General features: G+C 40.0%; 1 protein-coding gene across 2 annotated transcripts in view; it reads left to right on the top strand.

Moving 5' to 3' along the window:
- Positions 1-7,982: 7,982 nt before the first annotated feature.
- The window catches only part of DCDC2 (doublecortin domain containing 2), a 76,648-nt gene continuing 72,286 nt past the window's right edge, over positions 7,983-12,344 (top strand). For both annotated transcript variants that reach the window (XM_054984353.1, XM_054984352.1), the window contains exons 1-2: positions 7,983-8,036; positions 9,955-10,306. In XM_054984353.1, coding sequence (XP_054840328.1) covers positions 10,014-10,306 — 293 coding nt within the window. In that variant the 5' untranslated portion in view covers positions 7,983-8,036; positions 9,955-10,013. The remainder of the gene's footprint in view (positions 8,037-9,954; positions 10,307-12,344) is intronic.

Here is a 12,344-nt window from a genome sequence, read left to right as displayed (position 1 = left end):
GATATTGCCTTGTTCCTGCCCCCTCCCACAAGTGGACTGTGTGCCCTCATTTTGGCAAAGACTTTCTTAAGGCTAATTTTACTGACTTCAGTATTATTAGACTGAGAGAATGGTGTGTGTGTATCAGATTGATTTCCTTCTCGCAACTTAAGGTATTTTGTTTCTGTGTGTAAGTGCTGTTGCTTTTCATAAGGCTGTTCCCACACATCTTCTGCTTGGATATACCTCAGAGATTGGTGTTAACTTAAAAATAAAACAACCTGTTGCTAATTAACAGAGTTAGCAAAGCAGTGTGGCTAAATGGTAACATTTAGTTTAGTTTTAAAAACTTTAACAACATAAAGAAAACTTAACAACAGAAACCAGGCTTGTTTTTACAATATACATTTCCTTGAAATTTAATATTTAGACTAGGAATTTTATGAGTCCATGAAATAGCAGTGGCACAAGTTTGAAAACGTACAAACGCTATCAGTATTTCATTTGTTCCAATTAGTGCTAGCTAGTAAAAGCACTTAGTAATGAGTAATTCAAATTGACTAAGAAGACAGTTCAATTATTCCAGAATTATTGCCAGGAATAAACCAAATGCTCTTGGTTTGTTTGCTCTTAAAATACACAGTGTCAGTGCTGTATTTCCAAGCCATGACTGTGGATATTCTGTTTCACACAAAGCAGTTAAACACTCTTCTGCTGGAATCTTTTAATTAACACCTTCGATCATGTTTTTGTTAATTACATCAATATCAGATATGGCGTAAGTAGAGAAAAATCTTTTGCATTCACTTAATTGCAGTGAAATGTAATTGTTTTTTCAAAGTTAACTTCAAAACTTAATATGGCTCAGTTTACTTCTCCCATGAGGCACTGGACAATTTCTTGCATAACTTACACTGTCACTGAATACTGATTTTAATATTTGCTCAGTTACTTAGACCACTGAGAAAATTTTGCTTCTGATAACATGCAGAAATGATAATATATTAAGGTTCCTTCTCATATGTGTCATCCAATCATGTGCAGATTATGTCTACCAGGACTAGTGGGTGGTGTTGGTGCATACAGCCCAAAAACTATTTAATTGAAATATTTATACATTACTTTATCTCTGGCATTTTAACAAAGCAGAAAAAGTTGAAAAATTACTGTGTGTGTGCATGAGAGAGAGAGAGAGAGAGAGAGAGTATGACCTACCAGCCAACTAACAACAGTCTAACCAGAGTACTTCTAGGTTCTGCTGGAGTCAGGTGTTTCAGTACTACTGGTAAAATGTCCCACTAGCTAAACAAATATTTTTTGTCTACCAGAACATATTTCATCTGCTACTGTGAACCCAGAATTGTAAGTGAGGAACAACTGCAAAAGTTATGATCTAAAAACCACAAGGGACACAAATTTGAAGCACTGGGGTAATCCTATGAACTGTTGTGATGAAATAGTTCATAGGATTGGCTGTAAAATTGCTATAATATTGGAACTAGTCCCCCTTTTCCACTGCAAAGGCCAGCCTCAGGGCAAACAGTGGCACTAGCAGGCATACTGAGCCCCTAGTCTTCCTTTTACAATATAGGGCAGAGCTGTATTACACTTTTCCAGGATGGACAAGGAACCAAGCATTAGCAGACATGGGCATATTCCATTTAGAGTTTATTTTAATATTTAAGCATTGTAGAGTAGTGCAAGGTCAAAAGAAAATGGAGCAGAGGAGAGCATCTTTAACTAATTTACTAGGGTTAGAATTAACAACAGGGGGAAAGTATGATGGCAGACCAAAAGTCCACGATTGGTCTCCTTGCTCTTTGACATTAATGGGTGTGTAAAGTGCTGTCAAGTCACAGCCAATTTATGGCGCACCCCCCCATAGGTTTTTTCAAGGCAAGAGATAAATAGAGGTGGTTTGTGATTGCCTGCCTCTTTAATAGAAATAAGTAATTTATACTTAAGAAACATTGGTACAAAGTGTTGGTAGGATGCAGTATTTTTTTAAAAAAGCCTTGTATCCCTAACTTGGTGATGCTGTACTTTCACATTTATTAGTGTGGACAAAAATTGCAAACCAGCTGAGAAACACAACAGTTAACCAGTAACACTAGTGCATCTGACAAAGCACCCTTGAAAATTACATTTTTTGTAATGGTTAACCACTTTCTTTGTTGCTCACAGCAGGGGGGGATTTTTTCCTTCCCGAAAGTTGAGATAAAAAGAAAGGAGAAAATTCCTGTCTGCTCTTATCATCATGTGTGTTGAAATCGGGGTGTTTTTTTAAAAAAGGTGAATAAACAACAGAGCAATTTGGACTTTGCAAAACTCAGTGGGCAATTTAAGCCAGTAAATGAAATGGTATGAATTTTGATGTAGGTTATTGTTCTGTCAGGTGTTAACACTTCTGTTACCTAGAGTACGGGGAACATATCTTGGTGTCAAACAGTTGGTTATGAGCAATGTTTTATAGTACATTTTTGTAAATGAAGCAAAATGTTACACATACACCCTATCTGATATGTTCAACTGTATGACATGTTAGATCCTTTCCAGAACATCAGGTTGTTTGTTTCAGGGCATGATGGCAGAGCCCAAAGTTTGCAGTTGTTGCCTTAAAATGGAAAATAGGAACTACTGTAGTGCAGACTAAATTGTATTTGTGTAGACAACAGTGCTGGGTGCAAAGCAGGTTTTCAAGTTGCTCGTAAAAAATGGGTGGGAGGAGAGATTTCCTCTTTGTGAATACTCCCTATGTGGACAGTAGTTAAGTATAACAAAAATCATGACTATAACTGGGAAAGGGTTGGGAAATATACTTTTACTATCTCTGGATGGAATTTCCCCATACACATCTGAAGCCCTTCACTGAATAACTTCCTAGAGTATTCCTCTGGCTTTTCCTGAGGTAAAATTTAACTACACCTCATTAGGACTGCTATTGACCCTACATAGATGACATTCTGCAAGCCTCTCTCACATTCATTTGGAGTCCTCGTCTAGCGCTTCATTACCAGAGGGAGGTTTCAAGGCCTATTGTGTTGTTTCACATCCATTTTGGTCTTTAATCATTCCACTTTTCTGTGTGAACCAGTGTTACACAGCAACCTGTCAGGTTTGGTGGAAAAAACGTTTTGAGTTTCCTTCAGACAATCATACTTCTCTCTTGTCAGGTGGTTATATGAATCTCTGACCTTCCAAAGAATGTACGGGAAAAATAAAACCTCTGCAAAGGAGGAAAATGAGTTTGTTCTTGTGTATGTGAATAGGTGAACATGTGAATGTGAATGCTTATAGTTGTTTAATTTATTTTATGCTGTTTATAGTTTGTTTTATACGGAATTCTTTATTTTTAAATATTTTTTACAGTATTTATACCCAGCCTCAGCTCCATAGGCTCAAGAAGCCTGTGTCTGTGTATACTGTTACATCTTTGATGAAATATTTTTACACAGCTTAAGCCTGAGTTTAAACTGCTCTTTTTGTAAATTTCTTGTTGGAATGCCAAGTTTCTGTTATGAGGGAAGAGTATAACTCTATGGGCTTGGTCCCCTGATGGAGTTTGTGAAGTAAAGGAGGGTTTTTTGTCCCTCGAGGAGGGTGATATAGGAGATGGCTGAGGAAAGAAAAATAGAATTTCTTATGAAAAGAGAAAAGAGATTTCTAAGGAGAAATCGAGAAGGAAGCTTTTTGAGGAGTAGGAGTGTGCTGTGTGGAGAGCAGCAGAGCCTGATAGCCTCTGGAGATCCACAGCATCCCCAAGAGTAGCAGCAGCCCCACAGAGAACCAACCGATCTGCAGAAAAGACTATGAGAGACTTTCAGGAGGCCCAAGAGACTGAAATATTCTGAGAGAAAGCCTAATCATGTCTACTCAGAAATTAGTCCCTTTTTATTAAAAGGGGCTGTCACAAACCCACGTCCAACTCAGGCTTGGGCTGATCTTCCCCTACCCTGAGGTAAAACTTCTCCTCTCTAAGCCTATGAAGCTGTATACTGGGCTGGGAAGCATCTGGTAGCATGGTTGATGTTAAGCTTCAACTTTCTTTCTGGACCCACCCTTCAGTAACATAAAAGTAGTACGGTTACCGAGCCAAGTCTTAGTAGGAGACAGATCAGGGGGTTGCACTTCCCTTGAGCAGAAACTGGCACACAAGGCTTGGGGAGGTTCAAAATGTAACAGAAGGTTTATTTACAGTAGGTAAAGTCAGAAGGCATGTAGGCAGATGTTTGAACTGAAGTAACAGAAAGGTTTTTATACAGAAACTTCACTGGTGGGAGGCACAAAACACTTGTTGTAACACTAGGTTGCTGGCTTCTTTCAGAGGTTGATACTGCTTTACAAATGCTTTACTTTTAAAGCACAGACACAGCACGACTTTCCCTCCTCTCCAGACTTAAAGGTGCTCCACTGAGTCAAACCCTTACTAGATACTGGGCAGGTGTTATAGTTATGAGCTATAACCAGTGCTTTTTTTCTGGGGGGACGCAGGGGTACGTGTATCCCTAAACATTTTGTGAATCTAACGGGAGAAAGTAAAAATTTTAAAATGTTGGAATTCCCACTAAACCAACTCCAAACGTATTATTATGTATATTTATGTGATTTGTTAAGTTTTATGTAGCGTATGTTGACAACAAAGATGTTTAGTTATATTTAAACTCACTAGGAGCGCTGTTTGTCTTACAAAAAACGGAACGTCTTTGAGCATCGAACATGCCACCGAGATCGCTGACATAATTGGTGATCATTAGGGTGTCAACAAATACAAACAAGTCTTCTCTAAGCCACTTGGAGCTCTGGCAGTTGGAATCTAGCATGGTGATCGGTAAGTCTTGTTGCTACCCCCGATGGCGGCAACCAGTTTGTGTATTTGTGTATGTTTTGCGCAAAGAGTGGGAAGAGTTTGTCTATACCGAAACTCTTTGGTTGTGTGCACGTGTCACTATAGAGGGGCTTGGTTGGCAATATTGATACCCATAATTCTCATCACCGACAGTCTTCTGACGTCATTTCCTTTCACGGTGTTTCCTGAGTCTCAGATGGAAGCAAGTGTTTCATGCCAGTCTGAAAGTTATTCTGAGCTGTGTAATATGAGGTAATGCATGTTCTTGGTAATTTTGGCCATTGACTGCATTTATTTTTTCTAATTTGAACTATAAAATGGTGATTTTCTTTAGTCAAACTGAGAGTACCCCTAAACATTTTTTTAGAAAAAAAGCACTGGCTATTACCCTGTTCCTGGCACTGAAGGGGAGACTCCTTTCTACCCACTTCCTTGGCCTACTATAATTCCCAGATCTCTTAAGTCTAAGCAGAAATTAGTGCTGGTTTTTCCCACTTTAGTCCGAGGACTAAAAGTGCTTCATAAACATTACTTCCACACACACAGGATTCTCTGGCTGACCCTCTGTCAGCCCCCTCAACATTCCATCCCAAACTGCCATTTCAGGCTAGCCACATGGGGGTGGGGGGAGAACATGTCAATCATACTCTTACTGTCTGGCAATCTCAGCATCTGAAGCTGAGTCTGTCTCAGGGGCTTATTCCCAGGAAAATCCAGCTGCAAACAATTGCTATAGTGCATTGAGATTGTTTTATCCAATGATGTGTGAAAGCAGCATTAGTTTGTGTTGTTATATGTGTGTATCCTTTCTTTGATTTCCTATCTCTCTTTGTTGAGTGAGAAGGAAGGCGGCATGGTATAGCCCAAACTTGTCAGATCTCAGAAGCTAAGCAGGGTCAATACTCAGATGAGCAACCACCAAGGAAGACTTTACAGAGGAAGGCAATGGCAAACCACTTCTGCTACTCACTTGTCTTGAAAGCCTCTTGAAGGGGTCACCATAAGTTGATTGCAACTTGATGGCACATACACATGCATGCCTTGTTGAGTAAAACCTATTTGCATTTTAAGTTCTGTTTGTGAAAGGTATTGGAAGCTCACTGGGTGACCTTGGGTGGGTGGTTGGCCGTTCCAGAGGAGAACAAGTGGAAGAGTGTTATGCCCTCATGTCTTTTGTTACTGTTTTCTGGCAACTTTCTGGTGAGAAGAGAGAAGGAGTTATGACTGGGAAGAGCAAGATGGGTCTGGGAAGTGGGAAATTCCCTAAATTAGGGCTGTTTTATTATTTGCTTCTCTTTGTCTATGTATTTTATATTGCCTGTTTCACCAACAACAGAAGGACAGGTCAGTCCCATTACCATTCATTTTGGGTACTCAAATGGCAATTGAATATGTGTGAGTCACAGTACTTATTTAGGACCATTAGTAAGCAATCTTGTTTCAAGTGTGGTATGAGGATTCATTGTTATTCAGGTGTTCTTCAAGATGTATACTTTCAAGCAGAGAAATTGTTACCCTAAATGGGGAGATCTCCTTGTGAGTTGAGGGAATTAGCATTCAAGGAGACACAGTGAGTGGGGGTAACTGGGATATCTCTACCAATGTATCCCAGGATTGTTCTCTTAGAGAACTCTCTGAACGAACCAGGTGAGTGCTCAACAGGGATGTTTTTTTATTAAAGGAGCAACAAAGGAAAAATCAGACACAGCATCCATCCTGAGCTACCTAGAAAATCAGGGAGGAAGAGGGAGAGAGATTCAGGGTAGGGTGATATTTACCAGTCCAGGAGAGAAATGTCATCCATAGAGATAGCAGTTCAAGCGACCAGTGCTTTGCAACAGGAAGAAGGCTCAGAAATGCATCTTAGGGTGTGCACAGGATCCAAGGACACAGACACATGGCATATGGCTGGGGGCAGCCTTATTATAGAGCAAAACATATCCTGGTACAGAGTTACATTTTCTGCTCCCAAAACAATAATGTAATGGCTTGTCCAGAGGTGAAACAATAAATTGGGAAAGGCTTGATTATGCATATCTGAGAGGAACTATAGGTGAGAAGGGTACTTGATGTTCCGCGACCGCCAAATGGGGAGGGTTTATTATGTCCCTGAATAGCCCAGATTAGGAACGTGGGTGAGGAAGGTATGGATGGGTGTTGATGAGATCAGTCCAGAACTCCTGGAAGACCTCCTTGTTTTACTTAAGTGCTTCACCCGGACATGGAGAGGCAGCCTGACTCATCATCTGGTAATTTTCCAACTCCAGCCGAGGTTGGCATCTGTTCTGCCTGGCCAGGCAGTGTTTTGTGCTTATGGCACATGAGGAAGGGGGTTATGATATTTTATATTCATAAGCTGCCCTTTCAATAAGGAAAAGGGGTATGACAGCTAACAAAATCTTGTCTAACAATGGTGCCTAATGGAGTAAGTACTCTAGGGTTTGCAGACTGTCATAATTTGCAGGCTATCATAACCACTGCAAATTGTGATCCAGTCTTCTCAAAAGTATAGATGACAGTTGAGGACAGTGAGTCTATTTTAGAATTTGAGAGCCTTGAGGGTTCTGCAACTGCCATCCTCTCTCTCTGTATTCAGAAATCTCTCCTACATTTTAACAAGCACAGACAGACCCATCAGGTATCCATTACAGATTAATTATGCCTAGGTTAAGGTTAGTAATAGATAGATTTGTGGTATCATTTGTTTTTCAAGCCACCCCCCCTCCATGTCCTATTAAACTTGTCATGATTCCCTGATAACATTTGGGAAATGCTGCCTTTAAGCTGCCTCAAGCATCAACAAATGTTCCTTTCCACCTATGGCTGCTCCTAGAAGTGACAAGATTTGGAGTCTGTATTTTCTTGCATTCTTTTGCAATGCTCCCCTTGCTCTTGAGATATGCATGTTGCTATGGAAACAGCAGGGTGTGTGTGGGGGAAATAATAGCATTCTCCTCCCCTGGGAGCAGAAGTCCCCTGAGCAGCAGGCAGCAGAGAACAAACTGCCAGTTGTCGGCACTTCCCTCATTTCCTATCCTTGGGAGACCCAGAGTGGAGAATGAAACAGGTGTTCTGTAGTGGCAGGAGCAGCAAAACCAGCCTACAGCCCTGTGTTGAAGCTCATGGTGCTCAAAACTGAGCCAGTGCTGGGTGGAGAGAGATACTGTCATATCCAGAGTGAGACGAAGAATTTGGACTTTGCTGTGCTCAGGTGCAGTTCTCTTTTCTCCATTTCTGTAATGTGGACGTAAAACTTACTAGAATAAGCAATCATTTTAAAACTTGATCACAATGTCATGTGGTCACAGACAGGAGGGGAGAAGCTTACAGGGGCTTTTAGTGTGCTGGGTGAAAAATGAAAATTCCCTAATTATTTGGGACCAGTACAGTAAACTAGGTGTATGGCTGAGACTTCCTGAATGGTGTTCATGGGAAAGTGCCAAAAGCCTTGTGGAAGATGTTGAGGGGTGCAAAATTGAATTTCCTAAGAGCCATTGGATGGAAAGAAAAAGCACAGATGCTTCTTGGTCAAGAGGGTTCCTGTTTGGAGGTACATGTAGCAGCAACCTAAGGGCTGATACTCCTGGAGAAGTGAAGAAGGAATGCATGTATGTTATGAAGACAAAGCATGGAAATGTCTGTAGGACACTTAGCTTTTATTCTGCATCTGAACCAACATCCAGCTTCTTTTTCAGTGACAAGGCTGGATAACATGAAATGGTAATGTGATGAGAATGCTTCTGCAAATATACAAAGTAAGTCATCACTGCAGTTAGTCACTGTGGCTTCCAAGTAGGCTATGGAGCTACCAAGCCAAAACACATGGCTCCTTGGTGGGTTTGAGCCCTGATGCTTCTTAAACTGATCACATGCACATTGTAATGTATAGGATGGCTGAACTGTGATGGTAAATCTACCTTCATGACTACCAGTTCCTTAAGAAACATGGTGCCAGCAGCACTGAAAGGGCTTTAAATGGTATGTGTGAATTTGGCCCTGTTGTAGAAATGAATCCCTCTGTGTGTGCCTGCATGCAACTGTGCCTGTATGTTGAAAGGCAGGTATGTGAAAGAGTGAAATGTAACAGAATGAAGTGGTAATGTTCCTGATGGATCCACACTTGCAAAAGAATGAGGTGTAGCATCTTTAAGTGGCTGAATATACCACTTTTAGACTGCATATGGCGAAAGGGACGCATCCCTGAAAATAGAAAACTTATCACAGGCTAGGTTAGAATCTTTTCCCCATGGTGTGCTAGTTTTCTGCATGCAAAGAGATTTTTGATGTAGGGGATCATTTAAACATGACATCTTTACTCGCAGTCTGAAGTGGTACAGTCCAGTTTACTAGCACAGCTGTTTTAGCAGGGAACAGGACAAAAACAAGATAGAAAAGTACTGCTGAATCCCATAATTCTGTGCCATATTCCTTTTTCTGGTATAATTTCAGGCTGTCATGCGGCAAATAAAAGTAACTGTAAAAGACTATAATTGCTTAGCATATGTTGCAACCTTACTGTCTTCCATGATTTTTCATTTTCAGCTTTCTGAATAAGCATTATATTATGCTAATACTTGGTAATATTCCCTCCTTTTCCCATTATCCTATCATCTCTGACTGGGGTGGGTTCACATTAGGCTTTTCTGACCTCCTCAGTTGGTTGATTTTGAGGATGGAGAAAATGAAGGAGAAATTGAGGAGTAAATTCCATGAAAAGGGAGAAGAGGAAAGATACCAAGGTGGGGGTTGGGAATGTTGCCTAGTTCCACTAACTGGAGTGCTGTGGTACTGGGAGGTGGCAAATTTATATCTGCTTAGTCACCTTTTCAGCTTTATATCTGTAGTTTGTATGAGAGTATAGAAAAATACACTTATGGCTGTACAATTCTCTAGAGAGTGGTAAGAACTGGTTGCCTAGCAGAGGTTACTCTTTATGCTGTACTGAAATTGAAACCTTAGGGAGACCATAAGAATCTCTTTGGTTCTTAATACAGAGAGATACCATTGGTGGTAGCTGCAGTATGCCAGTCTTGCTGTATGTACATTCAGTTTATGTATCGTAAATAGAAATTTGAACACATCTGCAGAAGAGACACAGTGGGCAATAACCATTCTCGTTGAATCAACAGGTGTGCATCTCACAGACTCCAGTAGAAACAGGAACCAGAAGAGAGGGAGAAGCACAACTATGAGTAGTCCTAATGCCAAGCCAACATGTTTGTCGCAACCTGTAGTGAAGAGCGTGATGGTGTATCGCAATGGAGATCCATACTTCCCAGGGCGCCGAGTGGTCATTCATGAGAAGAAGGTGTCTAGTTTTGATGTCTTTCTGAAAGAGGTGACAGGAGGAGTGAATGCCCCTTTTGGAGCTGTGCGGAATATCTACACTCCTCGTGGTGGGCACCGCATCCGACAACTGAATGAAATCCAGAATGGAGAGCACTATGTTGCTGGTGGCAGGGAGGCTTTCAAAAAACTCAAGTGAGTAGTAACTTATTGAAAGAATCCAAAATAATCTGAAAATTCAGTGCTATGATAATTGCACTGCAGTGTTCAAATGCCTCAAAATTAGTTATTGATATACATCTGCTTTATAACTAAGAAATGTAAGAGAAAATTCAGGTTTATTAACAACTTGAAGGTTCTTTGGAAGGTCCTTATACTTTATCTTCCCTGTTCCCCAGTCCATGGAGGATATTCTTCCTGAAATCCTCTCATCTTCATCTCTTCAATAAAGCTTTTATTCTGGAACAGAAAGAGGGGTTGGTTGAAGAACACTCTCTTTCCTAATGTTAATTAAGTAAATATGAGCTGAGCTTTCTGGCGACTTTTTCTTGATTACCCTCATGACGCGTTTATGTATCTAAGATTTGTTGTACTTGATAACTGATAAAAAGATGCAATCAGAAAACAGAGAATTGGCTTATGTAGCACTGGAATGCTCAAGGCTCTTAAGGTTCGTCTACAGGGACTTTTAAAAGATGGGTAGCCATGTTGGTCTGCAGTAGAACTGCAGGATATGAGTCCAGTGGCACCTTAGAGACCAACACTGAACTCAAATCCTGCTGTTCTATACAGACTTAAAATGGTTAAACAGTCATTCTCCCCAGGCAAACTTTTGTTTTGTGAAAGAGCCTGAAGATCTCTAGGTTTCTCAGCAGCCTCAGTAAACTACGATTTCTAAGATTCTCTGTGAGACACCTCATCTGGTAATAAAATCATAATTTTGTTGTGTAGCTATATACCCCGATGCCATTCCCACTTTCTGTTTTGTTATCGGTTTAAAATGTTACTAAAGGATCTAGTCTCTTGCCCTGAAAACTCTGTGAGGAGGCATAAAAAAGAAAAAAAAGGATCTGGGATTCTGCACAGGGTTTGTTTATTATTCAATAAAACAGAAATTAGTCTTTAATGAACAAATTATTAGGAACTGAGGAATTTAGGAAATGTAAGTTATTTTAAAAAAAACAAATGGTCCTCATAATTAGAAGGAAAACTTGAAGATGTGCTTGTATTCTGATGAATGCTAATAAAATAGAGCCAGAAGTTAGGTTCCCTGACCTTTTCCAACTTCCAGTGGTTTTGTTCAAGGATAATTGCTGTTCTCTTCAACTCACATTCTTGTCAGCACTTCATTTTTTAATTTAACAAATGACTAGAGAAATTTGTGCCAGATTTCCAAATTCTGCATTAAAGAAAAGACTACCAAATTATGCAAACAGAATTTAGCAAGCAGATTTAGAAATCACATTAGCCTAATACTTTTGGGTGGGATACTATGAATCACAAGCAGAAGGCCCTCATAGAGGCAGTTCTTTCCCCACCTTCCCCTTCCATTCTCTAAGAGTTCCCAAAAGCCAATATGGAGCAAAGGAGATGAGGTGTGTGCACAAATATATATTATTTATTAATATATGATTATAATATATAATAATAAATATATTATTTATTATGGTCATTTGACCAGCATAACTTAAAAACAGGCAATTCATTTGCTATCAATTGATAGTCTGCAACTACAGGTTAAAAACTGAAGAGAAATATTTACATGAAGATGAATTAAAAACAAGTAGTTGTAACATAATAGTAAGAAAATATTTAAAATTATGCCCATTGGTTTATATCCCCCATAAGAAGTAGCTTGATATAAATTAGCCACTGATATATTTTATATCTCAGATATTTACCAGGCTTTACAAACAACCGCGCACAATTTTGCGGTTACTGTTTACGCCCATAAGCAGCATTTTCACATGAGCTTGGCTTGAGTAGCCAGGAAGACTTTCAAGTTGGGGGGGGGATATGTACTTTTAAGGGTTTAATTCATGGAGAGTGCAGTGGAGTAGTATATACTCTATTGTTTCCACTTTTCCTCTTCCACAAGGGCATATTCTCTCTTTCCATGGGATCTTCCTGTGATGCCCCTCTAGTTCCACTGTAGGGAGGGCTTGCCATCTGGCAAGGACGAAGGCTCTCCGCTGTCTGGGGATCTCTAATTGCAATAAATATTCTACTGGTG

Source organism: Eublepharis macularius, chromosome 7 (assembly GCF_028583425.1).
Source record: "Eublepharis macularius isolate TG4126 chromosome 7, MPM_Emac_v1.0, whole genome shotgun sequence".
NCBI classification, from domain to species: Eukaryota; Metazoa; Chordata; class Lepidosauria; order Squamata; family Eublepharidae; genus Eublepharis; species Eublepharis macularius.
Note: the sequence above shows the minus strand (reverse complement) of the source record. Positions and strands in the feature narration are given on the sequence as shown.